General features: G+C 57.2%; 1 protein-coding gene across 1 annotated transcript in view; it reads right to left on the bottom strand.

The window, feature by feature from the left end:
* LOC119111135 (uncharacterized) overlaps nt 1-25,797 on the bottom strand; it is an 87,950-nt gene that overhangs the window by 52,114 nt on the left and 10,039 nt on the right. The window contains exons 4-13 of the mRNA XM_037234964.1: nt 17,027-17,168; nt 16,199-16,267; nt 12,948-13,093; nt 10,188-10,282; nt 9,570-9,779; nt 8,692-8,847; nt 8,158-8,256; nt 7,531-7,721; nt 6,893-6,995; nt 4,444-4,735 (exon numbers count right to left, since the gene is read on the bottom strand). Coding sequence (XP_037090859.1) covers nt 4,444-4,735; nt 6,893-6,995; nt 7,531-7,721; nt 8,158-8,256; nt 8,692-8,847; nt 9,570-9,779; nt 10,188-10,282; nt 12,948-13,093; nt 16,199-16,267; nt 17,027-17,168 — 1,503 coding nt within the window. The remainder of the gene's footprint in view (nt 1-4,443; nt 4,736-6,892; nt 6,996-7,530; nt 7,722-8,157; nt 8,257-8,691; nt 8,848-9,569; nt 9,780-10,187; nt 10,283-12,947; nt 13,094-16,198; nt 16,268-17,026; nt 17,169-25,797) is intronic.

Genomic DNA, 25,797 nt, shown 5'->3' with positions numbered 1-25,797 from the left:
TAGAGATAATATATATATATATATATATATATATATATATATATATATATAACGCATCTATATCTCCATTCCCCTGACCTTTTTCTCCGAGGAATAAGGCATCACTACTGTGTGAATAATGCTCCTCAAATGCAAATGCACTTAATAACTTGCGTAAAACAAAACATCAGCATTTCTCCATTACTCATTTGAGAAATAGGTCCTCAATCTTTCCTCAAATACGTTTAGACGGATGCTCTCTTGTAATCCCTTTTCCACCGTTCGTTTCAATAAAACCATTATTCGAGCCTACTGCACTTCGGGGGGACATTCCCAAGTTGTAGTGCTCCTGAACGGAAAGCGAACCTAATCCGCTCTGGTTCGAACGTGTGGAAAATAAAGAGGCGCTCCAGGGTGTTAGTAATGGGGGGGGGGGCAAGGTTAACAAGGAACCATAATATCTACCTTCTTGAACTAAAACATAAGCCAGGAGGCACCGAAAGATACAATTATGTTCTCTTTCTAAGCCGTAGGTAGTTTTTCTGCGTTCTACAGAGCCATTGTAGGCGTAGATGGTAGTGAGCGCAGATTGTAGATAAACCCGGGGGGGGGGGGATTTGTATTGATCTAGCCAACCCATGTTCGCCTGGGAATTATCGACTTTCGCTCGAAATGGAGTAGTGTAAGAATTGCGCTTGGTTTTTACCGCGTGCGTATGGGCATCAGCCACAAGGCTAAGACTAGGCGACGGCCAGTGGGCGGCCGAACACGACAGCGTTTCGAAAGGAAGTATCTTTGAACGCTTTAGGATGGCAATTCGTGAGTTTAAAAAGCAGTCCGGGAGCAGGTTTAACGGTGCACACTGTATCTGCATAATAAGAACGGATTGCCGATCACAGCACCGTCAACCGGCGCTTGAATTTGCTGGTGAAACCGGACAAGACAAGGTGGAATCTCTACTTTTGCGTTGCTGTTGCTGTTTATCTGCTCACAGACGGCCTTAAAATCATACAGTGAAATATATCACCAACGTTAAGTTCTGAATGGCGCGAGTTAAGTTTTAAAGACTTCACAAAGCACGATTTCACGACGGCTGTTCTCGCGCGCCAGGCGTCCGTCCCGCGGTGTTGAGCTGCAGCGACCGACGCCGCTCGGCTTGATGGAATCTGTACAGCCGGCCATCGGTGTTCCCGCTCCTCAGATTGCGAGCACGCGGGCTCAAAAACTTAATTAATTGTTTCGCCGGTCAATCAGGAGTAAGAGTGGACGTCCTCGTTTGCAGTGGCCTTTTCCACTTTTGACCCTATGTCGACCCGTTTTGTTGAACACCAAAAAAACCTAATATTTTCCGGGTAATGGATCCCAACAACACAGGGGGGCATATTACACTTTTTCCGGTCAGAGCGCTACAGGACCATTCCGTTCAAGCGTGGTGTGCCTGCCGGCTGCCATGCTGGTGACACGGGGGTGCGGTCCCTGACCGATACGGAAGCCCTTGGGGAGATGGATCATGCATTGCTCGCCTGCCTAACACTGGAGGCCCCTTTACCCACACAGCTGGCACCCAATCCACGAATAGGCTCTCATTGGCGCAAACAGATCCCATGTCGCCGCAAGTGTCCAATGACTGGCACACAGAGCTCTGTTCGGCATTCTGTTTGGACCCCTTGCTGAAATGAGATGGACGGCTCCTCGTGCAGCACTCGGGTTCCTGACTGACACAGATCTTCCACTGCCTCACCGTACGCTCTCACATCGACTTCCATCGTCAGAGGTTCCCGACAAACGAAGGAGGCTCCTGACATTCGGGGTCCCTTCCCTGTCCCTGTTCAGCAAATGTTCCTCTGGCCGACTCGGGGCCCTTTACTGACGCAGGACTGTTAGGCACTGTAGGCCCCTGGCCGACACAGGGCCGTCATTCTTTTAAGGATCCCAACCAATTAAATCCCAGTACCCCATAACTGAATTAGTAAATTAGGTCATTAATTAGATAATAAATTAATTAAATAAGTAACTTCAATCCCAAGCCCAGTTCTGCGAGCCGGGGTCCTTCATGTTACCCACAGCCAGTCGACCGTGCCCTCCAATCAGGCATTTGATCGTCAGTTCCGAGGGACCTTTTGGCCCCTCTGGGGATCTCTCGAACATGGCCCGAGGCCGACCCTGGACCCTTTACCAATACGGGACCCTCGTTAGGTACTGTGCGTCCGTCACCGACACACAGGGCCCCTTATTGATTGAGGGGCTCGACTACCTCGGCGGGAGATGCTACCTCATTATCATTCCGTTTGGTGGCGACCGTCGAAACCCGGCTTCGGCAATCGACACAGAGTCCATGTCGTGTGACTTCGGACGCTGTTGGATGTACATGACTTCGGAAGTCAATAGTGTAAGATGATTTGCGTGACTATTAAAGGCTGCCACGGAAACCACGGCCGGTAACACTAAGGCGCGGCGTGCACTGCAACGCAACACTCCGTTGCGCATGTTCGACACGGCCAGTGTTCTCTTGGTGGTCGTTGTCGCACATTATTTCGTTACTGGCTCAGTCGGCTGGTGTTGATCGTCAGGCTTTCACAACTGTTCCATCGAGTATCCGCGTCGGAGTTGAGGCGGGCGCACTACAAGGGTTCTCCCGAACGCAGACGGTGAACAAATTGGTCACGCATTTGTTTTCATGTTCTGAAAGGACGCCGCGGAAACATAATGTGATCAGTCAACTGCCATCAGTCAACGTGCTGTTGCAAACCAGACGAGTCAACAAGACATCAATCGTGTAATTAAAAACGAAAACAGGATAATCAAGAAAGCACCGTACAAGCGCGGACTTTTAAAAGCGTGAATCGCTCAGTTGGCTGCTCTCGGTCGGACACGACATTGTAGTTTTCGCTTTCATTGTTCCCTAACCTTGCAATCTTCCTTAAAATTGATATAGATTTGAGCTCATATTTTGTATGTCTTGCAAGTACTTCGGCTCCAGAAGACTGGGAGGGGGCGAACCCACCGTTGGGGAGGAAGCGTATTGGACACTGGGGGGAGGGCAGTGGTCCACCCAAAAGAATAGTAATTGACACTCGTGGAGCACCCTGCAGTGCCTTTCTGGCAGATGGCGCTGCTTACTAACAGCGTGTGGCACACACAGGGTTGTTCGCTCTGGTCCAAGATGTGACGGCGGCAATTTGACTGCAACGCTCGCGCGGCCGTCGTGACGTCATTGACGCCTTGGCGGCCTGTGCGTCGCCGACCAACGCCCAGGGAGACGTTGCAAAATATCGCAAACTATCGATTAGTTGTAGTTCACCGAGGTCTCAAACTGATACGTGCTCTGTTCTCTATACATTGGATCCACAACAATATATCAACACCGTCAATCGCCAACACAGGGCGGGCAGCAGTGAATGCCTGTAGACCGGCCGACCGCCGTCCAGCGCACGCTGCATGCAATTGGTGCATTTGCACCACCTACATGCCCTGGTGCGTGACAGATCCGTAATGACGTCACGGCAGCCGCGCGCTGATTGGCTGACTTGACAGCAGATTTTCACCCTCTTCATCTCATGCTAAAGGAGTCGAGCACATCGCTCGGTACATATGGCGTACTGTGTTCTGTATCGTGTAAGTTTTACAACCCGTACACTAAGCTTACGATGGCCGAATTTATGCTTGCTTAGCCCACTGGACAGTCTCGTGCTTACCTACTCGTCTGCCCTCTGAGGAGCAGAGCCGCCTGACCTCGCATTCTGTCCCGGCTGCCAGTGTGTATGGTCGCGTAGAACCGCCCCGATGAAGAGTTCATAAACAACACAGCCTGAGCGCAGCGTTTCACTACACGTGATCTGCCCCAGGCGCGAGGACGTGATATTCTTTCCATCCGTTCCAGCGCGGCTCTAGCGCGGTGCCGACGCACGTGCCTTCCATCGGACCTGCACTGCCAACGCAGAAGTGCTGGCGTCCAGGCCGATTAGTCGCAATTGACCTCCTGACAGGCACAAGACCGGAGGTGCGAGTTTACGCGCTGGTATTGCTTCCGTCGTCGTCCTGGGCTTTACGTCGCACTCAACTGCGGCGGCTATATGACATCTCCTGCCCCTCACCCTGGCAGGACGGGTGGACACGGTGAATTATCGAGCCCCGTACCTCTGCTTTCCCAGACGCGCAGCTTAAGCACTGCGCTATCGGTACCGCGCTGGTGTATCTTTGCAAATGGCTTGAGGAGTCAGCTGATTAGGTTCACTACGCTGATGGTTGGGAGGTTCGTCGGTTAGCAATAACCGATGTCACTGCAGATACTCGAAACTTATGGCATGAACGACGCGCTATGTTGAATCCCACCGAAATGCTAATGAATATATATATATATATATATATATATATATATATATATATATATATATATATATATATATATATATTGGTGGGCTAATATATCAACTACCCATGGTGCCCCAGGTTCCCGGCTCTCACCGTTGTGCGTCGGAGGTAACGTCGGGTTCATTCTCGTCGCCTGAGGAGAGGAGGCGGCTCCTCTGCGTGGGCCTCGTCAGCGTCTGCTGCTCGTCCTCCGAGGAGAGGAGGCGGCTCCTCTGCGTGGGCCTCGTCAGCGTCTGCTGCTCGTCCTCCGATGAGAGGAGGCGGCTCCTCTGCGTGGGCCTCGTCAGCGTCTGCTGCTCGTCCTCCGAGGACGAGTCCACGTGCAAACTGCGGCTGAGCTCAGCCCCCGCTGGGTCGTCGTTCTCCTTCTCGGAGTCGGCTCCATCTGTGGAGAGGAGAGCAACACTGTGTATGAGCCCACCTGAGACATGCATTTCCAGTCACGACGTGCAGCGTGCCGCACGAGGCAGGGCTCCCCCCCTAAGACACACGCGTTACGGCTCATATTCCTAAGGGACTCGCCAAGCAGACATTGTCCTCGGATGCACACATCACACAGGACATCCCCCGAGACATACCAGCAGACAGGAGATCCTCTTCTGGGAGTCAAAGCAGACAGGACAGTCTGCTGATGTCAGCCGCTGACCAACACCACACGCTGACGATGAGCCGTCTCGATACGCGAAAGAAGCGCCACCTATACTAAAGTTTTGCTAACGCATGTTTCTGCATAAACATCGACAACGCTTTCACGAAGTAGTCCGGCTACGATGCCCTTATACGAAGATAACGCAAATAGGCAAATAGGCAAATATACCTCAATGGCGGCACCACAGAAAAGGACAAAGGCGGCGAAATAAATGAGGAAAAATGCTAATTTCAAACAAGACGACGATTTTGCACGCTCTCGTGTTTATGATCACATTTATGACAATATGGGTAGCAGTTGGATTGCTACCTTGCACGTCATACCAACGCATGCTGTTTTGTCAGCCGGCCAACAGCTGAGCGGTGGACCCAAGTGTCCATTAACAAAGTGTCACTGCGGCTGGCGGCCCGCTCCGACAGACACCCAGGACCGGTCAACTGACACAGGCCGGACGGGGTTTGTTGAGACAGGTTTGTCGGGACAGCTCAGGAACGGAGCGTGTCTCACGCAACTAGCGACGGAGCCGGGACTGCAGCCAGCGACGAAGGCGGGAATGCAGCCGGCGACGGAGCCCGGACTGCAGCCGGCAACGGAGCCGGGACTGCAGCCAGCGACGGAGCTGGGACTGCAGCCGGCGACGGAGCCGGGACTGCGGCTGGGGACGGAGCCGGGACTGCAGCCGGGACTGCAGCCGGGACTGCAGCCGGGACTGCAGCCGGGGACGGAGCCGGGACTGCAGCCGGGGACGGAGCCGGGACTGCAGCCAGCGACGGAGCTGGGACTGCAGCCGGCGACGGAGCCGGGACTGCGGCCGGGGACGGAGCCGGGACTGCAGCCGGGGACGGAGCCGGGACTGCAGCCGGGGACGGAGCCGGGACTGCAGCCGGCGACGGAGCCGGGACTGCGGCCGGGGACGGAGCCGGGACTGCAGCCGGCAACGGAGCCGGGACCGCAGCCAGCGACGGAGCCGGGACTGCAGCCGGCCAAGCCTGGGCTCTGGCGTCAACATACAGGCTCGGCCGGCAGCCGGCGAACGGGTCGCTCCGGTGACGCCGGCCGTCCCGGCCCAGCGCCGTCAGGCCGGCGCTGGGCCGACTCCGATTGGGATGCAGATCCAGTCGAGACGACGCACATCACCATCACGGCGACAGATGCCGCGGTCATATGAATGTACGGATTTCACCAGACGGAGAGAAAAACGGGCGACGCGAGAGGGACCGGTAGACGGGCACAGAATGGAGCGCGAGTGCTCTTCTTTGTGCCCATGTTCGGAGGAACGTCAACATCCCAGCTGAGTCCCGTGACTGGTCTTCGTTCAAACACAGCCGTATTAGCGGCTCAACCAAAGCCCCGGCTGACTAGCCGCTACTGAGGCGTCGCAGGAGCATTTGCTTTACTTTCATAACGCCCTGCATTTGGTTCCCTGCGATCTCCTGCCAAGCATGACGTCACACGCGGCCGAGCAGCCCCAGCGTGACGTCACATACGGCCAGAGGCTCAACTTGACGCCATGCAAGACCGAGCAGCCCAGCAGGACGTCACACACGGCCAGATTCTCAACTTGACGTCACGCAAGGCCGAGAAGAACCAGCGTGACGTCACATACGGCCAGAGGCTCAGCCTGACGCCACGCAGGGCCGAGCAGCCCAGTGTGACGTCACATACGGCCAGATCCTCAACTTGACGCCACGCAGGGCCGGGCAGCCCCGCGTGACGTCACCCCCAGTGACGTCACAAACGGCCAGAGGCTCAGCTTGATGTCACGCAAGGCCAGACAGGCCAAGTGTGACGTCATACACAGCCAGGGGCTAAGTTTGACGTCACACACACCCGGAGTCAGGGCGACGTCGACCCGGCCTGATGTTCCCAGCGCCGCCGGCAGCCTGCACGTACCGCGGGTGGGCGGCCCGTCGCCGGTCAGCCAGTCAGCCAGCAGACCGGCGTTTCTGTCGAGCACGTCCGTGGCGAGGGCGGCCGGCCATCTCCAGAACATCTCCTGCGCGACACGGGACGGGTGGGTCAGCGACGACAGCCACCGCGTCGCCGTACGCGCCGGACACTCTGCCCGCGCGATACGAGACGGTCCAGCCACGTACAGGAGGGGAGGATAGCAAGCGTGGAACAAAAACATTGGAAAAGTCTCATAGCCCAAGACAAGTACTGACCGTTACAAAATCATCCACAGACCGAATTGCTGACCATCACACAGACGTGCGCAGTGGTGTGCCTAACCCAGCGCGGCTGACCACTCTTGTCTCCAGTCCCTGACAGCGGTGCCATGCCGTCCAGTGTGACCCACTCTGCCCCGTTGTAGCCCGCCCCGTCTCGGGGCCTCTGACCACAGCGTAACCCATCCCGTCTCGGGACACCTGGCCTCCAGCGTAACCCATTCCGTTTCGGGACCCCTGACCCCGAGGGTATCCCGTCCCTCCTCGAGACGCCTGCCCCACTCCCCGTGAAACCTCCCGGTCTAGAAACCCATGGCCGTCCGCCCATCCCCAGTCTAATCCCCGCCTCCCAGTGTCACTCACGCCGTCCCCGGGCTGCTGGCCGCCGAGCAGCGTCACCAGCCGCCGCCCGTCGTCCGTCTCCAGGGCCTGGGCGCACGTCTCGGAGACGGGCACCAGCGCCACGGCCTCGTCGGGGTCAGCGCGGCGCAGCGCCACCGCCTCCTCCAGCGATTCCTGGAGCCAGGTCAGCACCTCGCGCGCCGCCTCGCCGTCTGCGGGGAAGTGAACAGGACAAGGATCAGTCAGCGCCTAAAATACCGCGCCAAGCATCACACAACTCCCTTCCACTGAATCCATGCACCAACATCTCCTTTCTTCCACCTGACGGTACGTACAGTCGTTCCCCACCCCTGACTGCAGATGTAGCCGCTTCTCTCTCCCTACCTGACTGCAGGCACAGCCGCTCCTCTCTCCCCTACCTGACTGCAGGTACAGCCGCTCCTCTCCCTCCCACCTGACTGCAGATGTAGCCGCTTCTCTCTCCCTACCTGACTGCAGGCACAGCCGCTCCTCCCTCCCTACCTGGCTGCATGTAGGCGCTGACAGCCGCCGCCAGCTGGGCGGGCGAGGCGGCGGGGGCGGCCTGACGGGGCCGGGTGGCCGTCGGCCGGCGTCGCTCCTTCCTGGCGCGCGCCGCCGGCGCCGCACGCCGGGACGGCACCGCGCGCTCCCCGTCCGAGCCGCTGTCACTGCCCCCGTCGCTGTCGCTGTCGCTGCCGCTGCCCCGCTGCACCCCATCTTCGTCCTCTGTCACGGGACAGTGCGGGTGAGAATCAGCTGCGTCCATTGGAGAAACGAATGGACAAACGCGGAGGTCATGGGTAATGAATAAAATACAGCCAGGACAGAGGTAATATTATTGATAGTCGGGAAGTATAACATGCAGTCAGAATGTAATCATGTGGATGGTCACATATTAGGTTTAGAGAACGTTAATTCGTGAACCACGTACGAGTTTCATGTATGCTTGTTTACCGCTTCTGGCGACGGCGCTCTCTTAAGTATTAATGTTCCCGGCATTTGGCCTCATCTACAGGCCACGCCCGTCCGCTGTTGATGATGAGCACCCTCAGCACACCACCCAACTGGGCGAAGCGGCACCACATGAAGGCGGGGTTCTGCCAGACCGGCCCGCCAGTATTCCTACCCCCCCCCCCCCCCCCTCCCCTTTCACATGCTGACCTGGGCCGGTCGGGTCCGTCGGGCGACGTCGCCCGCCCGCTCGCTTCTTGTACAGCTGCTTCTTGTCGGTGGCCAGGCCGAGCGCGAGCAGCTTGTCCCGGATCCGATTCTTGGGGCGACGCACGGTTAGGTGGTCGAAGATCATCGACAGCGGGTCTGCCGGTCATCCAGGCCGGCGCCGTCACGGCCGCGCACACGGACGCGACGTCACGGCGACACGACGCGGCGTCGGCGCGACACGCTGGACAGGCTGGCAGATGTGAGTTTCAGGCTGTCACGGGCGAGCCAGTCTGCCAACGGACCTTAAAACGCCAGGATCTTAAAACGTATTTCTGCACGTACTGAAGACGCGGCGGTTCTGAACATCAGCGCCGATTCCCTACTAGCCAACAGTGACCTGAATCAGAGCAATTGCCTCCAGTCCAGAACACCACAGCAAGCAAGCGCAGCGTACAACTAAACACCGCTGACGTCACCGCGAGCGAGAGCGAGAGCGTGAGTGTGAGCGTAAGCAGGTGGCACACGGGCAGCGACGACGCCAGTCCGCGGAGCGAGCAGCGCCAACATTGGGCGATCTCGGGACTCTACTCGGGGTCTTCAGCGTCTGCCGGCTACAGCTCACGCCAGGCCGCACTCACCGCCAATGGCGCTCGTCAGACAAGTCAGCACTTCGGGGAACCAGCATGGACATCTCACGGAGGTCACGAATGGGTCAGGGCGTTGATTAAACCGCCGCTCAAGAAATGGCGCGGCCACGATCACCGCCGCGGTTCTGGAAGGAGGGGACCGCCACTGCCGACGGTTCGGGCTGGGGAATGCACTCCACCGGACAGCGGGCGGGTTCGCAGCGACGGCTCCGAACCCACGCTCCAACTCACCGGCCGCGTCGCGGTACCGGCTCCACAGCTCGGTCAGCTCGGCCACCTCCTGCTCGGTCCACTCGCGCGGCGGTCCGGCGGGCGCCGAGCGGCCCTTCAGCTGGCGCGTGTCGCTGATCAGCCCCAGCGTCTTCAGCTTCTTGGCCACCTGGCGGCGCGTGCGCTCCCGGCAGATCAGCGTGTCCAGGATCCGGTCCAGCAGGTCCCGCTCTGTAACGGGAGGTCCTCGTCAGGTCACGGCAGGTCAGTGTTCCCAGGGCCCAGCAGGTTTTGCTCTGTAACGGAAGGTTCTCGCGTCGGGTCGCAATAATTCAGTACCTCCAGGATCCAGCAGGTCTCGCTCTGTCACGAGGGTGGGTCACGAGGGTGGGCGGGACAACAGATCGCTGACGTCATGGTTCCCTGGCGGTTACAAGCAGCATCAAATCATATGATAAAATTCGGCCGACAGGCCAGCGAGGGAAACATTGCATCACCACACGATCCTGGCTCAAGCGATACATGGCAAAAGACCATCACAGAATCCGCATGGTAGGAAGATGGAACTTGATGGGATGGGGCAGCTATGAGGGCGGTGTGGACGCTTGGCCATCGGCGAGCGTGAGCTGGCGCAGTTACCCGGGTCGTTGGTCTCCACTGCTCTGAGCTCCTCGTAGACTCGGGCCAGCTCATCTTCCTCTTCCTCCGACCAGGACACCTTGGATGCCTTTGATCTGAAAAGGATCGCGGCCCAACAGTTACAACAAATACGTGGGTATTGCCCTGGAGGCGGTTAAATCACAACCACCCCATCAGCCAACTCGTTGCCAAACCCAACGCGAAAAGCCAGCCACGGTCTCCAGCCTGAAACTTGAAGGAAGTCATTCCCGGCGAGTCGTCCCGGTCCACCTGCGGCGCGCCTCCGCAGACGTGGGTCTGTGCGGCACCGTCCCTGGCGGCCGGGCGGACCACTCGGCGTTCGAGGTACGCCGGGGCCGGCCGGGCGGCGGCGCGGGCGGCAGACGATGGCCGACACTCCACACGAGTGCCTGCCAATATTCGCCGCCGATGGGCCCCGAGAGTGGCCGCGCTCGGACCTCGGACGCCGCCGGCCGCTGTGGCACGCTAACACCACCCGAGGTCTCCCACGTGAGAGCGCCAGCTACAAACAAACACTGGCCAGAGGGAGCCGGTTACGCAGCATACACGGCGCAGGGAGCTATGGTTCCTGGAGTAAAACGCCACGCCCATCTATCACAGAGCGTTACCCCACGGACGTAAAACATTAAAATCATACAGCAAGAGCCGCCAGGACCTCGGTACCACACATCACAGAATGGGTGCCGGGCCGCGCCAACATAACCCACAGCTCCCAAGCAGCATCAATCAGCTCACGGAAGTACGCATGTGCACGAAACAAGCGCGGGTTAAACCGAACAGGCCAGCCAGCACCTGTGCGAGAGGCTCGTCGGCTCCGTATAAAAGCGGCACGTCACAGACCCGCCTCCGACCGCCATCGACGGTTTTAGCGCGCTCAATCGAATGACGCCGCCGGCCGATTCTCTTAAGCCGAAATCCAATCGAGCTGGCGCGAGTCCCGTGCAATAATCGCCTTAGGATTTCCGGGTCGGGATAAACACGTGCCCAGGGCCGCGCGGAGCGGCTCCGTAGCCGACGGTGGTCGGCGGGCGGGCTGGGCCGACCACCGCTGGGGTGTGGTGGGCGTTGGTGGCCGGCGGGCGGGCTGGGCCGACCACTGCTGGTGTGTGGTGGGCGTTGGTGGCCGGCGGGCGGGCTGGGCCGACCACCGCTGGTGTGTGGTGGGCGTTGGTGGCCGGCGGGCGGGCTGGGCCGACCACCGCTGGTGTGTGGTGGGCGTTGGTGGCCGGCGGGCGGGCTGGGCCGACCACCGCTGGTGTGTGGTGGGCGTTGGTGGCCGGCGGGCGGGCGGGGCCGACCACTGCTGGTGTGTGGTGGGCGTTGGTGGCCGGCGGGCGGGCGGGGCCGACCACTGCTGGTGTGTGGTGGGCGTTGGTGGCCGGCGGGCGGGCGGGGCCGACCACTGCTGGTGTGTGGTGGGCGTTGGTGGCCGGCGGGCGGGCGGGGCCGACCACTGCTGGTGTGTGGTGGGCGTTGGTGGCCGGCGGGCGGGCGGGGCCGACCACTGCTGGTGTGTGGTGGGCGTTGGTGGCCGGCGGGCGGGCCGGGCTGGGCTGACCACGGACAATTCGTAACGAGCTGACTATGCCAGATGTGACATTCGTAAGACACCAATTATTGCCCTTAACAGGTATAGCCTGCGGCCGGTGGCAGCGGCTGCGCTAAAGGTCAGGTGACGCCGGAGATCAGGACGGACCGTGCCGAATGTTGTGGCAAGTTTAACTTCCAAGATCAAATCCTGCAGGTGACCTGGAATTGCATGATGAGTTAGTAAGGTTCAGAGCTCACACAACAAGCGCTGTTTGGCGTGGGTTCTAATCCCATAGGTTCATCCATTGATAAGTTTCGTTTTAAACCTTTTCACGAATATATGAACCCCTAATGCAGTTTGAGTGCGCCCAGATAAAATACGGCACAGCAACTTATAGTCATGAATAACGGTAGTAAAATCAGCAGTTGATACAACTTGAAGTACTGCAAGCGACTAGAAGACTGCATGCTGATGGAGGCATTCAGAGCTTGTACGATCGGACGACCCATGCCACACGCAGTGCGCGGGAAGTAGTACATTCGACTCCATTTAGCTTGGAATGAGCAGACATATGCCACTCAGTACTAGCGGACGCACACGGGACCACATCAACAATCAACGGGGAACCCTCCGGGCGGAGCACCTCCGCCGATGAGACAGACTTGTGCAGGTGAGGGGCAGTCGGCCAACACTGGCGGATCAACGGACCACCGAGGCGTCTATGGCCATGCCTCGCCGACAACAGATGGCCGACGGACTGAGTCCGCCAGGCACACGCCCCACCCACGCCCTTCAAGTGGCGCGCGGTCATGCCAGCGCGCCCGAGTTCCGGGAGGCCGGTGCCAGGTCTGCATCTGCCACTGAGCGGGGCTCACGGGGCGCGGGTGACGGTGGCGCGCTCGACGAGCCAGCGACAGCAGCCGACCGCCCACCGCAGAACACAGGCGGTGGAATGCTTCTGGCAACGTCGGGCCCGCGATGAGGGTCACACCTACACAATGAACAGTGCCCTCTAGGAACGGTCACTGGAAACGCACGCACAAACTCACGTGGAATGGCGGCGTTACAAGAGTGGTCTGGAATGAGCCCAAGGACGACGGAGTGTGCTTATTGACCATGAAAACTAGGACTACGCGCATGGCCCCAAGGCGAAGATCATAAAGGACAGACGTGCGACCCACCCAGAGGAGATTGCAGCGGACACTCACGTTTCCTGGTACGTGTCGTAGCCATGCTCCACCTCATAGGCTTCGCGAGGTGACTTCCAGAACAGAATCTCCATAAACACCTTCTTGTTGGTCGCGGCAACAGCGAAGAACTTCCGGAGAACGAACTTGGCAAAGCGGATCAGTTCCTGAAAAGTCCCGTTTTACAATTCAAATTAGGGCCTAGGTCTAGCAGATTGCGCATTTCTTCCTGGGGATGCGCTAGTTGTTGTCTCAGCAAGAGCAGAGAAAACGACAAACGGTAAGGCACAATCCCCCGTGAATCCTGAACACTTTCACAGCGCAGCCCAGACGTCAATGAACGCACGGACAAAACACATGCAATTTGCACCAACATGCCGCCGCATTCCCGGAAGCACCGGGGCCCGCCAAGCTCCTCCGTCCCAGGAGCCGATCGAGAACAGTACACAGCCGGTCATATCCGTGGTAGTGGGCGACGCTTCCCGTGCTGGCGCGGCACGGCTGGCGGACCCGAGCGGAGAGTGGGCCCATGCGGCGGACGACGGAGCCGGCGGCGCACGGGCCGCTCGTGATCCGCCGCCCGACCCGGCCGGCCGACGCCAGGTCTGTCCACAACGGCGAGGACGGGAGAGAAACGAGTCGCTCGTGATCCGCCGCCCGGCCCGGCCGGCCGACAACGCCAGGTCTGTCCACAACGGCGAGGACGGGAGAGATGGGTCACAAACGCCGGTGTAATGGCATGCCCTGAGGCGTGGCGTGGCCATGTGGTGCGCTGGGCATGTAGTGAACGCATCAAGAGATTGAACTTAAAGAAAATATTTCTTATGTCATGACCCTGGAACGAGAAAATAAATGAGACCTGCACGATCGGCATTTGGCCCAAAAACGAGGCAGAACGGTTGCAGTCGTCGTCTGTTCGGTGTGGGAGAGGGAGGGAGAGATTCGGCTCGCCACACTATAGCGCTTCTGCGTGGGTGCCGCATCGCTAAAATGAACGTACGCCCGCCGGGGTAATAATTAAAAATTGAGGACAGAATTACCAAATCGCGGCGTTGGTGGTAGAGCAGCTGGCACGAACACAAAATAGAATCAGAAGTCACGAACGTATATGTATGCAACAAACAAAACTACAAAAAATGTCGCTGGGTCCTTTACTATCTAACTCACCACAAATCCCCTTGGCATATTAACCCCGACTCCCCCGGCATTATTCTGCGCTGCTGGGTCAGTGCCTCTGGAAATACACTAGACGCTTCCACTCCCGCTGGTTGAGTCCAGCCGACGCCAAAACGACCGGCACCGGACCAACATCAGCAAGCATGACGGCACCAGCCAGCCAGCGAGCCGTCCCCTGCCCGCGGGTAGGAGGTCGGCCGGCGCGCCGCCGACAGCCGACCAGCGAGCCGCCCCCTGCCCGCGGGTAGGAGGTCGGCCGGCACGCCGCCGACAGCCGACCAGCGAGCCGCCCCCTGCCCGCGGGTAGGGGGTCAGCCGGCACGCCGCCGGCAGCCGACCAGCGAGCCGCCCCCTGCCCGCGGGTAGGAGGTCGGCCGGCGCGCCGCCGGCAGCCGGCCAGCGAGCCGCCCCTGCCCGCGGGTAGGAGGTCGGCCGGCGCGCCGCCGACAGCCGACCAGCGAGCCGCCCCCTGCCCGCGGGTAGGAGGTCGGCCGGCGCGCCGCCGACATCCGGCCAGCGAGCCGCCCCCTGCCCGCGGGTAGGAGGCCGGCCGGCGCGCCGCCGACAGCCGGCCAGCGAGCCGCCCCCTGCCCGCGGGTAGGAGGTCGGCCGGCGCGCCGCCGACAGCCGACCAGCGAGCCGCCCCTGCCCGCGGGTAGGAGGTCGGCCGGCGCGCCGCCGACAGCCGGCCAGAGAGCCGCCCCTGCCCACGGGTAGGAGGTCGGCCGGCGCGCTGCCGACAGCCGACCAGCGCCGGCCCGCCCGATCGACGGGCGGAAAACACCGGCCGTATTGGTCAGCAGACGAGCCGCATCGGACGATGGCGTGATCACCCAACTTCGCTCGTTAGTTGGTTTCAATTTCTTGTTGGAACAAACAGCAGAAATAATTCACGTCTGGTGTGCCGGACGGGCGCCGGGTCGGTCAAACTTCGCCGATCGTTTGCGGCCGGGCCGGACCGGGCCGGTGCACAGAGGCGGCGCGGCGGTCCGACCGCCACAGACCCCCGGTGGACACCAGCACGGGTGGCCGACACCAGACCAACGGTGCCCGCTGGATTTAAAGGAATTAGTTCAGAGGCACTGGATTTTCCCAATTCGCATCAATGCCGAGCTCCATTCGCAGGCGATAACAATCGATCGCACCCATCGACCCAAACAAGCATTCTCTGTCCACAAAAGTAAATATACCCTACTTTGGTTTTGAGTAGTGGACCCTCACGAACGCATTGCAAAGATGACAGCTCGCTCTACCCGCATCCGAAAATAATAGCCTTCTTACAACTTGCTCTATCCTCTGAACGTGAATTCCGACCCAGAGAAGATCTAAACAAGGTCAAAGTCCCACGAAGAAGTCAGACACAACCAACCATTGCCAATCAGGGACGAACGCCTGCGACTTGCGAACTGGCATTGCCACGTCAAAAGTCGTCATGTTGAGGTTTAATTTGGAAAAGACGGCCGTCATGGCCAGCCACCAATCAGCAACGTGTCAGCTGACCTTCCCTTCTCTCGGGTCGCCCGTTCTCCTCGCACAGGTCAGGGGTCATCTCACCGAGCGCATGTCGACCTCCTCACACCATCCCCTCGGGCGGGTCGCCCACCCTCTCCGCACGGGTCAGGGGTCACCTCACCCAGCGCGTGCCGACCTCCCTACACCATCGTCTCGGGCCGCCCGCCCTCCCCGCAAAGGTCACGGGTCACCTCACCCAGCGCGTACTAACCTCCCCGCACCATCCTCTCGGGCCGCCCTTCCTCCCCGCACAAATCAGAGGTTACCTCACCCAGCACGTGTCGGCCTCCCCACACCATCGCTCGGGCAGCCCACCCTCCCCGCAAAGGTCAGGGGTCACCTCACCCAGCGCGTGCTAACCTCCCTACACCATCCTTCCGGGCCGCCCGCCCTCCCCGCACAGGTCAGGGGTCACCTCACCCAGCGCGTGCCAACATCCTCGCATCCTGCACTTTCCTGGACGTACGTCCCCCCCCCCCTTCCCCCCATCGCCAGGATCCCGACCTCCGCCGCGCCTGGCGGCTTCTGCCGGGGCGGCGGCACGAGCCCGAGGTCTGATTAATGCGCCAGCGCCCGCCGGTCACCTTCAATGCAGGGTTTCGGCTGTGGCGCACGTCATCCATCATCCGCTGGAACGTTCTGAATAGGCTGGCCTGCAATAAAACCGGGGCGTTCATTAGAGCTCGATCAAATGGGCTGGCCGCGTCTCTAAGGTGGCTCGGCCGCCGACGCGGAGCTGAGCGGACTCCGCGATAAAGCGAGAGCCCGCCACGCCCTGCTCGTGGTCACGGCAGGCGCCGCCGAGCGCGCCTGGGACCGGCGGTCCATGTACGGGCGCGAGGCAGAGGCGCGCGCGCACGGAACTGACACTGGGCACGACTACAGTCGAGGAAGCCCTAGCGACGTATATGGAGGAAGGGCCGACTTTTGCACAGCAGATACGCGACAACGGACTGCACGGCGTCCGGTATTCGGCCGCCCTGACAGCGACGCTTCAGCGTACGGCTGCTGGCCCCACACGAGCGGCCTGAGACACATCCGTCTGGCTGTCCTGACAGCCACGCTCTAGCACATGGCTGTTGGCCACACGCGAGCGGCCTGCGATACATCCGTCTGGCTGCCCCGACAGCGACGCTTCAGCGGCCTGCGACACATCCGTCTGGCTGCCCTGACAGCGACGCTTCAGCACATTGCTGTTGGCCACACGCGAGCGGCCTGAGACAAATCCGTCTGGCTGCCCTGACAGCCACGCTCCAGCACATGACTGTTGGCCACACGCGAGCGGCCTGAGACACATCCGTCTGGCTGCCCTGACAGCCACGCTCCAGCACATGACTGTTGGCCACACGCGAGCGGCCTGCGACACATCCGCCCAGCCGTCACGACGTAGAGCGCTGTTGCCGCGGGCTCACCTGGAAGAGCATGGCCGACATATGGTGGTCCCACGCCACGCGGTGCAGCATCTTGAGAACGCAGTGATTGGCCTCCGGTGTGTTGGTGTCGAAGTAGCGCAGCAGCCAGCAGTAGGGCTCCAGCACCTTCGCCGTCATGAACCTGACGACACGAGGAAATCCGGCGGTAATGTGATCTGTCAACACGCGCCCGGGTGGCTGGCTGGATACGCTTCGCTCGAGCGGGGGTCAATTTGACCCCCGAGATCTTGGGAACTAAGAAGGCTAGAGATACCAAACCTACAGGTTGTGCTGACCTGTACGTGAACTCACCTACGTCAAAGTTTCAAGTTCCTAGGTCACAACCTTTGGGTTAAATGGGATCGAACAAAGTTAGTTACAGGTTGGTCTCCAGAGTGCCCCCAGAACCTCGATAACCGTTTCTAAGCAAAAGGTCGCACGCTCATTTACGGTCGCAACCTCGTTTGACCTTTTGAAGGTCATGGTGACCAAAATCATACAGCACTGCTCGAGTTTTGTATTTGAATAAGCGGGACAAATTACGCTAGGCAGTATGTTCTTAAAAAACAAAATGTTGACCCGGGTCATTTTAGGGCAATGACCTATTCTGACCTCTAGGAAGTCCATGGAAGATGTATAATGCGGTCCCTGTAATCAATAAATTGTAAATGAGCGCCAGAAACCATCCATACAGCAAGCCCTGGAGTAATAAAACAGATTGTTCTTGACCTTGGTCTGACATTCATACCTGACCTTAGGTCAAATTAATTTACTTATTCAACTGTTATGTTGCCTAAGAAAGCATCTCAGAGATGTCTGGCTTCGTGTAACACTCCGCTAGTGCATCAGATCGAACGATTCCATAGAAATTGCCTTCGCTGAAACCATGGCCTGACTTTGACCAGCCATAGGTCAGCGACCTTACAAAGTGCATCTAAATTTTTGATGCCAAACGACCCGCCATTCAATTGTCTACAGCTTTGCAAAATTTGGCGCGGCTGGGCCGCGCCGTTCAGAAACCATTCTGGTAAAAAACCTTCGGGGGGGGGGGGGTAATTTAATCCTCCCACGCGAGTGCGTATTAATGTTTGGCACACGGTAGCTGTGGTAGCAATGTGTTAAGGCCCAGGGTTGGGAGCGATACGCTGTACCCCCCCCCCCCCCCCCCCTCTACCCTCCTCCTCCTCGGGCTGGCGTTGCGAACATGATGAAATCCTGCACTCTACTCCTAATGGTGACGTACAAAGTTTACTTTATTCAGCCACTCCGCATGGGTCCGCTGACTGGATAAGGCTAGATTCGCTTTCCCGCGGCCTAACTTACAAAAGGACGTCAACGAGGACCAGACAGCAGAACAATCAGAGCATGAGAGTGAAAAGCATCCTCGTGGCTAGCCTACGCCAGCAGGCGGTATATTCTTCGATCGTCGATTGGAACAGATCATCGAAACCACGCTTGCTTGCTTTTGAACGATTCCTGACAGCAGATACAGATAATAGTGTTGCATGTCCCGAGGTAGCCCTTGCAGTACTTGGTCGCCACAACACGGTTGGCGCAGGCGAATGAGACGGCATGGTGCTTGGTGCCAGTCACACAGCATAACGCCTGTTCTTTCATAACACCGTTGTGCGGTGAAATCGGCCCGGAACACGTTTCTTATGTGCACGCTGTGGAAAGATGATGGTGGTTAGGGTTTTAGGGCGCGCCACCTACGCTGGTTATTTTGCGTCCCATGTGTTGAATAAAATCCGCTGGGGACGAACAGCATATTCGAGAACACAGACATTTTGTCGTTCTCGGTGCCTTTCACTCACTTTTATGGTGGACTCGGGTTTAGCTTACGGGCAGAACAGGAATACAAAGCTCCAGACAAAGCTGAAGGATAAAGAAGGCGCTTCAGACGACAGCGCTCCTTATGCACTTCATAATAATTTCGAAGATGAAAGAAGTTTCCGTCATCTAACGAAGTCGTTTTCTTTATTCATACATCTACCGCAAGAGTTGAATAAGACAGTGGAGTGTTTGTCGAAGCGCTGATGATATGCTCGCAGGCGACTCCGTAGTGGTGCACAGTGCGCGTGCGCAACCGGGAGACCGGCACTTTGTGAGTGTTCTACAGGGCAGACAGGATCCCTGACACGGTCGAGTGGTCTGCTCGCCGGGGTGCGGTCAAGATTTCGCGAGCGCCCCACAGGACGGACAGGATCCCTGACGCGGCCGGCTGGACTGCACACCGAGGTGCAGTCAGGACTTAACGAGCGCCCCACAGGACGGACGGGATCCCTGATGCGGTCGGCTGGACTGCACACCTGGGGGTCCACAGTTGGCACCCTGGATCAAAGCATCAGCGGGTGCGGCAAACAGCTGGCCCTCCCGGGCATCCGGTGCTTTTCTCAGGCCAGATAGCCGTGAACCATGGTATGACAGGCAAGGCCATCAGAAGACGGTGAAGCAATCACCGGAACGCCTTCTGGCGAGGCGCACTTAACCAATTAAGCGTCCCACCAGACTTAATTAAGAACTCTGACAGCTCATTTTAGACGCATTAGGTGGAACAAGAAGCTTTTTCGTGCCGTTAACATGGGACTCGCACTAACATCGTGTTCTTTCTGTTGCGATTGCCGTGGCAGAGCGTAACATACATTTACCGTGTCGTGCGAACAACATCTATCCGCGCCACCACTAAACCACCAACATCCAGCGCCTCATGAAACACCATGTGGCGCGGTACACCTCCTCCGTGACATACGCCGGATGCCACTTACAACCCGCGGTGCCGAGACCAGCTGACGCGACGTGACAGAGTCCTTACAGAGTACCCGCACTTCGTATTACCGCGCCGTGTGGGCGTGTGATGCATGGCGGCAACATCAATCCCATGACAGGGGGGGGGGGGGAGCTGATAGTGAGCTATACCAAAGGACCCCATATCTGTAGAAATGCGTGGTATTGCTTATATCTTGTCAAAGTTGTTTTCATACAAAGCTTTCTTTTCCAAAGATTTTCTTGATGCAATGGGGCATTTGAGCAGTGATCCACGGGCACACAAAGGTCAAGCCTCAAGGCAGGGGCATGCGTACGTGGCATCCGCCGTATGACCGCAAACGGAACCGCTAACCTGGGAAGTTTATATCAAACTGCACACACATATCATCATATACCAGTGCACGGATTTAAATACTACCGGACGTTGCCAACCATACGGTCCCGGATGTTTTTTTTTTAGGGAAACGCATGTTTTTATGTTCTTGAACGGTCGTCAATGGCCCTTTTATGGAGCGCCAGCGGCGGTAATGGCCATATTAGCGATCAGAGCACATTCCGCGACTGGTATTTGAACCAGGATCCGCACGTGGGAACCAAAGGCGCGGACCGTTCGGTCAGTACGTCCCTCAAGCCGTACACATACGCATACATACGCGCAGACAAATTGGCATACTAAGTTCGTTTTCCATAATTTATTTTCTTAAGTTCGTAAACCCAAGCGCAAAGAGCAGTCGTCGGTGCGTTTTCTGATGCCCTAAGATGGTGCAGCGTTTGTTTAGTGAGGCATGACAAATATTACAAGGGAATTAAGATGACCTCCTTACAATAATCATATCCGTGATGTTCGTTAGGTAAGTTGTATCTTTGATAAAAAACACGACTTACTTTAACGTTAAGCATTACCATTTCTGAACTTACTCGAGAGCGTGGCATTGCAGCTTCCTTTGAAAAAGAAAGTTTTTGATGAAAGGACTTTTGACAAAATGTGAACAATGTCATGCACTTCTACAGAAATACTTCAACGTTACGTACTTCCTTAATTACCTTAAGTGGCATTCTTTATCAAAAATACAACTGACCTAACGAAATTATTGTAAGGTCATCTTAATTTCCTTTTAATGTTTTCTCGTGTCAGTAGATTGTTATTATGACCATCAGTATCTAAAATGTTGAGTTTACATAGGTTTCAGTTACGTTCCACAACATATCTTTAGCCAACTATATCTCAAAACCAATTGCTTGCAGGCAATATCGTAGTATAAATGCAATCATAATGCATCTATATGACACCTAAACCGCCACAAAACTCTGAACGTGATTTCATGCGACGGAGATTAACGCGTTTAAAAAGGTGTACGGTAAGTCGTATTCCTCTAGTATTTTCCTCTGGCCCCAGTCCTGCATTTCAGTGTGTTTCTGGAACACGGAACCCCGAGATAAGCAGCCTCTCTGGCCAGTTCTATAAGACCTTAAAAGTCTGCCGTAAATATGCTCGCATCTTGATTATTTACCAACTCGATTGCACGTGGCCTTTACAAACGATGACCACACGGATAGCTAAAAATGCTACGACGTTGTTTTCAATTATGGCATTTTGACGAAGAAACGCTGTAGCGGAATGGCTCTTTTGTTCAATTTGAGACATCTTTAGTATGCGATCGGACCAACTCATCACAATTCAACGTCGGCAGCGCCAACCAACTGGTCCGCTGGAGGCAAGTTCAAAAGCAACTTCCACAATCCAATGACTTTCGAAACTCGACAGTCGCAGCGAATGAACATAACCCTCGCTACTGCGGACAGACACGAGCATGGCCCACGGGCAGAGCAGGTGTGGGCAGCCACGGTGAGTGACTGGCCCGACCTCCCCAGCGCGGCGGCGCGCCACGCGCCGAGCCCTGCCCTGCCACGACCCGGTTCGATCTCCCAGCCGCGAATTAATGCCGCCGGCCGGGAAATTTACGCCCGACGCGGCGCCCGCCGCGGGCCGGGCCCAGCGGCGCCCCGCCCCCTCCCCCGCGGCCGCGGGGCCCACTCCAGGGAGGACGCGTGACAAAAATACCCGGCCGCGCCGCCCGGCAAAATAGCTTCGGACGGTCACGTCGGATGGTTTAGACGCCCCGGCGGCTGGCGAGCGTTTGTAACGGGAAAACAGGACGACCGCGGCGGCCGTGCCGTCCGCTTTTGCTCTCACGTTCGAGTCTCACAAACGGCCAATTACGCCGCAAAAACATGTCTCTATTAATCCTGTGCATTCAAAGCGCGACGCTTCGGACAGGAGAAAAATTGCCCATAGTGTAACACCAGAAAAATACAGTTATACGGAAGGACGCTCCTCTATACCGAACGGAACGGAGGCTGTTTCGTGGTCCTCTTGGAGTTGTATTACTGTGCGATCCAATGTCAGCGACTGCAACACCTTTTGGTTTTCTGAGTGAAGGATAAACGTTCCACCGAGAGCAGCCCACGAAAATAGCAGTGGATAATTACACCCTGGAACGATTTGCGCTCCCTCTTATCTTTGATTATTTTCCACAATACCAGATTTTCCAATACGTATATTTAGCTTCACATTTATCCCTGACACTTCATTACCAAACCTGATCGAAACCGGACGAACCAAAGCGATCACCGATGAAGAGGATCCGAGAAATTCGTTTAAATATGCATGAGCAATGAGGTTCAACTAAATAGTGATGAAACTTAACGTCTTTCAAATGACTGGATCTTCCTGCTTCCAATTTGAACGTGAGAATATGCCATAAACACATGTCTCTATTAACACGCGCTTGGGTGGGATAAATTGACCCCTGAAGGTTTTGCCGGAATGGTTTCCAAACGACGCGGCATGGCCACGCCAAATTTTTCATAGCTGTAGACAGGTGAATAGCGGATTCTTTGGCATCAGAACTGCACCTTGTAAGATCGCTGACCTACGGCAGGTCAGTCAGGCTACAGTTCCAGCGAAGACAATTTCTAGGGAATTGTTCAATCTGATGCAACAACGGAGTGTTAGATGAAGCCATTCATCTCTGAGATACTTTCTTAGGCAACACGGCAATTGAATTAACAAATTACATTTATCTTGGGTCTGGTATGAAGGTCAGACCAAGGTCAAAACCAGCCTGTTCTATTGCTCGAGGGCTTGCTGTGAGGACTAGTTCCTGGTGCTCATTTCGAATTTATTGATAATACGAACCGCATTATATATCTTCCATGGACTTCTTAAAGGTCAGAATAGTTCACTGATTTAAAATGACCCAAGTCAATGTTTTGTTTTCAGGAACATACTGCGTAACGTAATCTTTGTCACTTATTAAAATGCAAAACTAAAAGCAGTCTTGTGCGGTTTTGATCACCATGACCTCTAAAAGGTTACACAAGATCACTGACCTAAGTGAGTATGTGACCTTTTGCTAAGAAGTTATCTAGGTTCTGGAGAAACTTTGGAGACCAGCCTGTCATTTGACCTTGCTTAACCTGATTTTTCCCCAACGTCATTACCTAGGAACCCCAAACTTTGACCCAAGTGAGTTCACGTACAGGTCAACACACCCTGTGAATTTGATGTCTCTAGCTCTCTTACGTCCTGAGATCTAAGAGGGGTCAAATTGCCCCCCACGAAGGGTATCCAACCGGCCACCCGGGCGCGTGTTCATCCTGTGCGTTCAAAGTGCATTCAAAGAGTGCAAGAGTGCCAGTGCCAAGTGAATTCAAAGACCCCAAATTATCGAGAACCCATTGTTGTGGATTGTATTCAATGCTATATCATTCTGCATCATAAGCACACGCGTGGTAACTACGAAGCATGGAATGAGCCAAGAGCGTGTAATGCGAATGTAAGGCCATTGTATCATCAATGAAAAACAGCCATGTCGAAGTAGTTTATGACGCATTGCATGTGATGAATTAATGTTTTTAAACCTGGGCCAAATTGAATCTGCCGCACAAAAGGTCATGCACGTGATAAGCTTCCCGAATCGGTCGACGTGGGAGGACCATAGCCGACAACGGAGCAACTGAAGACGGCCACGGGCCCACTGCTTGGGCTGCTGATGGTAGTGGCTTTTAGGTCCCCGGCATGCTTTTAGTGTACGGTTAAACAGCGTACACCGTTCCGCGGGCAAAGCACAACCGTCCACGGGTCCTCCACAGATCGAGCCAACCGTTCGTGTGTTCGCTGTCAAGTTCACTGTCGGTTCACCGTCAGGTTCACTGTCCAGCTTCCCGTCCAGCTCCTTGTCCAGCTCCCTGTCGCCCGAGTGGGCGGGCGGGCGGGCGGGTGAGCGGGTGAGCGGGTGAGCGGGTGAGCGGCCGGGCGGCCGGGCGGCCGGGCGGCACGGCGGCCGGGCGGGCGGGATGCCGGCCGGCCGGCCGGCCGGCCGGCCGGCACGGCCGGCACGGCGCCGCAGCCGGGCCCAGGTGTCGGGAGACAAACGACCGGCCGGCGGCGCGGCGGTCCAATCTGTCCGGACCGGCCGGCCGCCGCGTCCTCCGCAGGCGCGCCCACTGACACCCCGGGAAGGGGATTCGGCGGGGCTGAGAGACACCGGGACGGATCAGCCGACACGCAAAACCCAAGGCTGGCCTCTCACCAGACACGAGCGGCGACGCCCGCGCCCGAGGCCTGCGCCCGGTTTCTTCTCGGCCGACCAGGGAGACGGCCCGGCGATGGTGGAAAACCAGCCCGGAGAGTCAGACAGCCGACGGGAAGCACTAACGCATCTAACGCTCGACCAGTCAGACGGTATACATGGACATGTCAGTTAACACGGGCTCAAACATCCATCTCCCATGACGCAAGCGCTAGTTCAAGACGGTGAATAGCAATGGATGCGCCCAACTCAAACCAAGTATCAAAACATGCCGAAGTTGACAACTGCGCACAATCAAAAATAAAGATATTCGTCCAAACACACCTAAAAACAATGACAAATCGAAACAAATGCTAAGCACATCGTTGACGAGTTTCAAGACGGAAGACAAGCCTGATAATTCATTTCCCGACGCACGCTGCTGTCATTAATGGCATACTTTGGAACATCTCCAGCTCCCTTCGGACAGTAAACCCACCCTCAGGTTTCTTATGTCCAGAAGCGCGCACGCCGCTGCCAGCGCCACTGTCTGCCTGCCACCCGCGCGGCTCGCGGCGGAGCGTGGGCTGACGGGGGCAGCCCGGCCGCGCTGTGGTGCCTCCTCCGCCGACAGAACGGCCCAGCGCCACTGCTGGCCCGCTGCCCGCGCGGCCCGCGGCAAAACGTGGGCTGACGCGGGCAGGCCGACCGCCCTCGGGCCGCCTCAGCGAACCGAGCGACCCACCATCCGCAGTGGGTCGTGACCAAGACTGTGAAGCACCAGGGCGGGCGTCGCCGCTCAGGCACGGCGATCAGGAGATACGCGCCAGACGGCGGCAGGCGGCATCAGCTTCGTACTCGCTGGCGGGATCCGCACCGCCCCACGCTCCGGAACATCGGCCGGTGTTTGCGGATGCCTTAGCTTGGTAATTTTGCCCGGGTTCAAAGATATCGCGTGAACCAAGCATTATTTCACGGCCTACAGCGAAATCGGATTGTGTTGGTTTATTCCCGAGGGGCCATGCCGCACGGTAAGACATGATAAACGGTAAATTGCACCTTCGCATTCCAATAAAAGCATCGACATGCTCTTACAACAACGTCGGTCAAACGGTAAGCATATTACATCTACTCTACCCACTCACAACAATCAGTAAACCACGGAACATTAAGTCCCAAGCGATGTCACTGACGACACGTTTGTAAGTTCCAATGTAACAGAAACCCTGCCTCAAATGCATAGCCTCGCCTGGTCACTCCCGCACCCCGCTGGCGTATCCCGTCCTCCAATCCCATCAGCGCCACACCCTGCCGTGTTTTTCCTCTCGCCGTCGCCCTACGCTAGCAACGAGCAGCGCGCCCGGCCCGGACGCTCCGACCGCTGTCAGCACGCGCGGCCAACAGAGACGTCGCGGGCCGGCCGCCGTCGCC

Source organism: Pollicipes pollicipes, unplaced genomic scaffold (genome assembly GCF_011947565.3).
Source record: "Pollicipes pollicipes isolate AB1234 unplaced genomic scaffold, Ppol_2.1 Scaffold_7261;HRSCAF=8764_pilon_pilon_pilon, whole genome shotgun sequence".
In the NCBI taxonomy this organism is placed as follows: domain Eukaryota; kingdom Metazoa; phylum Arthropoda; class Thecostraca; order Pollicipedomorpha; family Pollicipedidae; genus Pollicipes; species Pollicipes pollicipes.
This window is presented reverse-complemented; position numbering and strand designations above follow the sequence as displayed.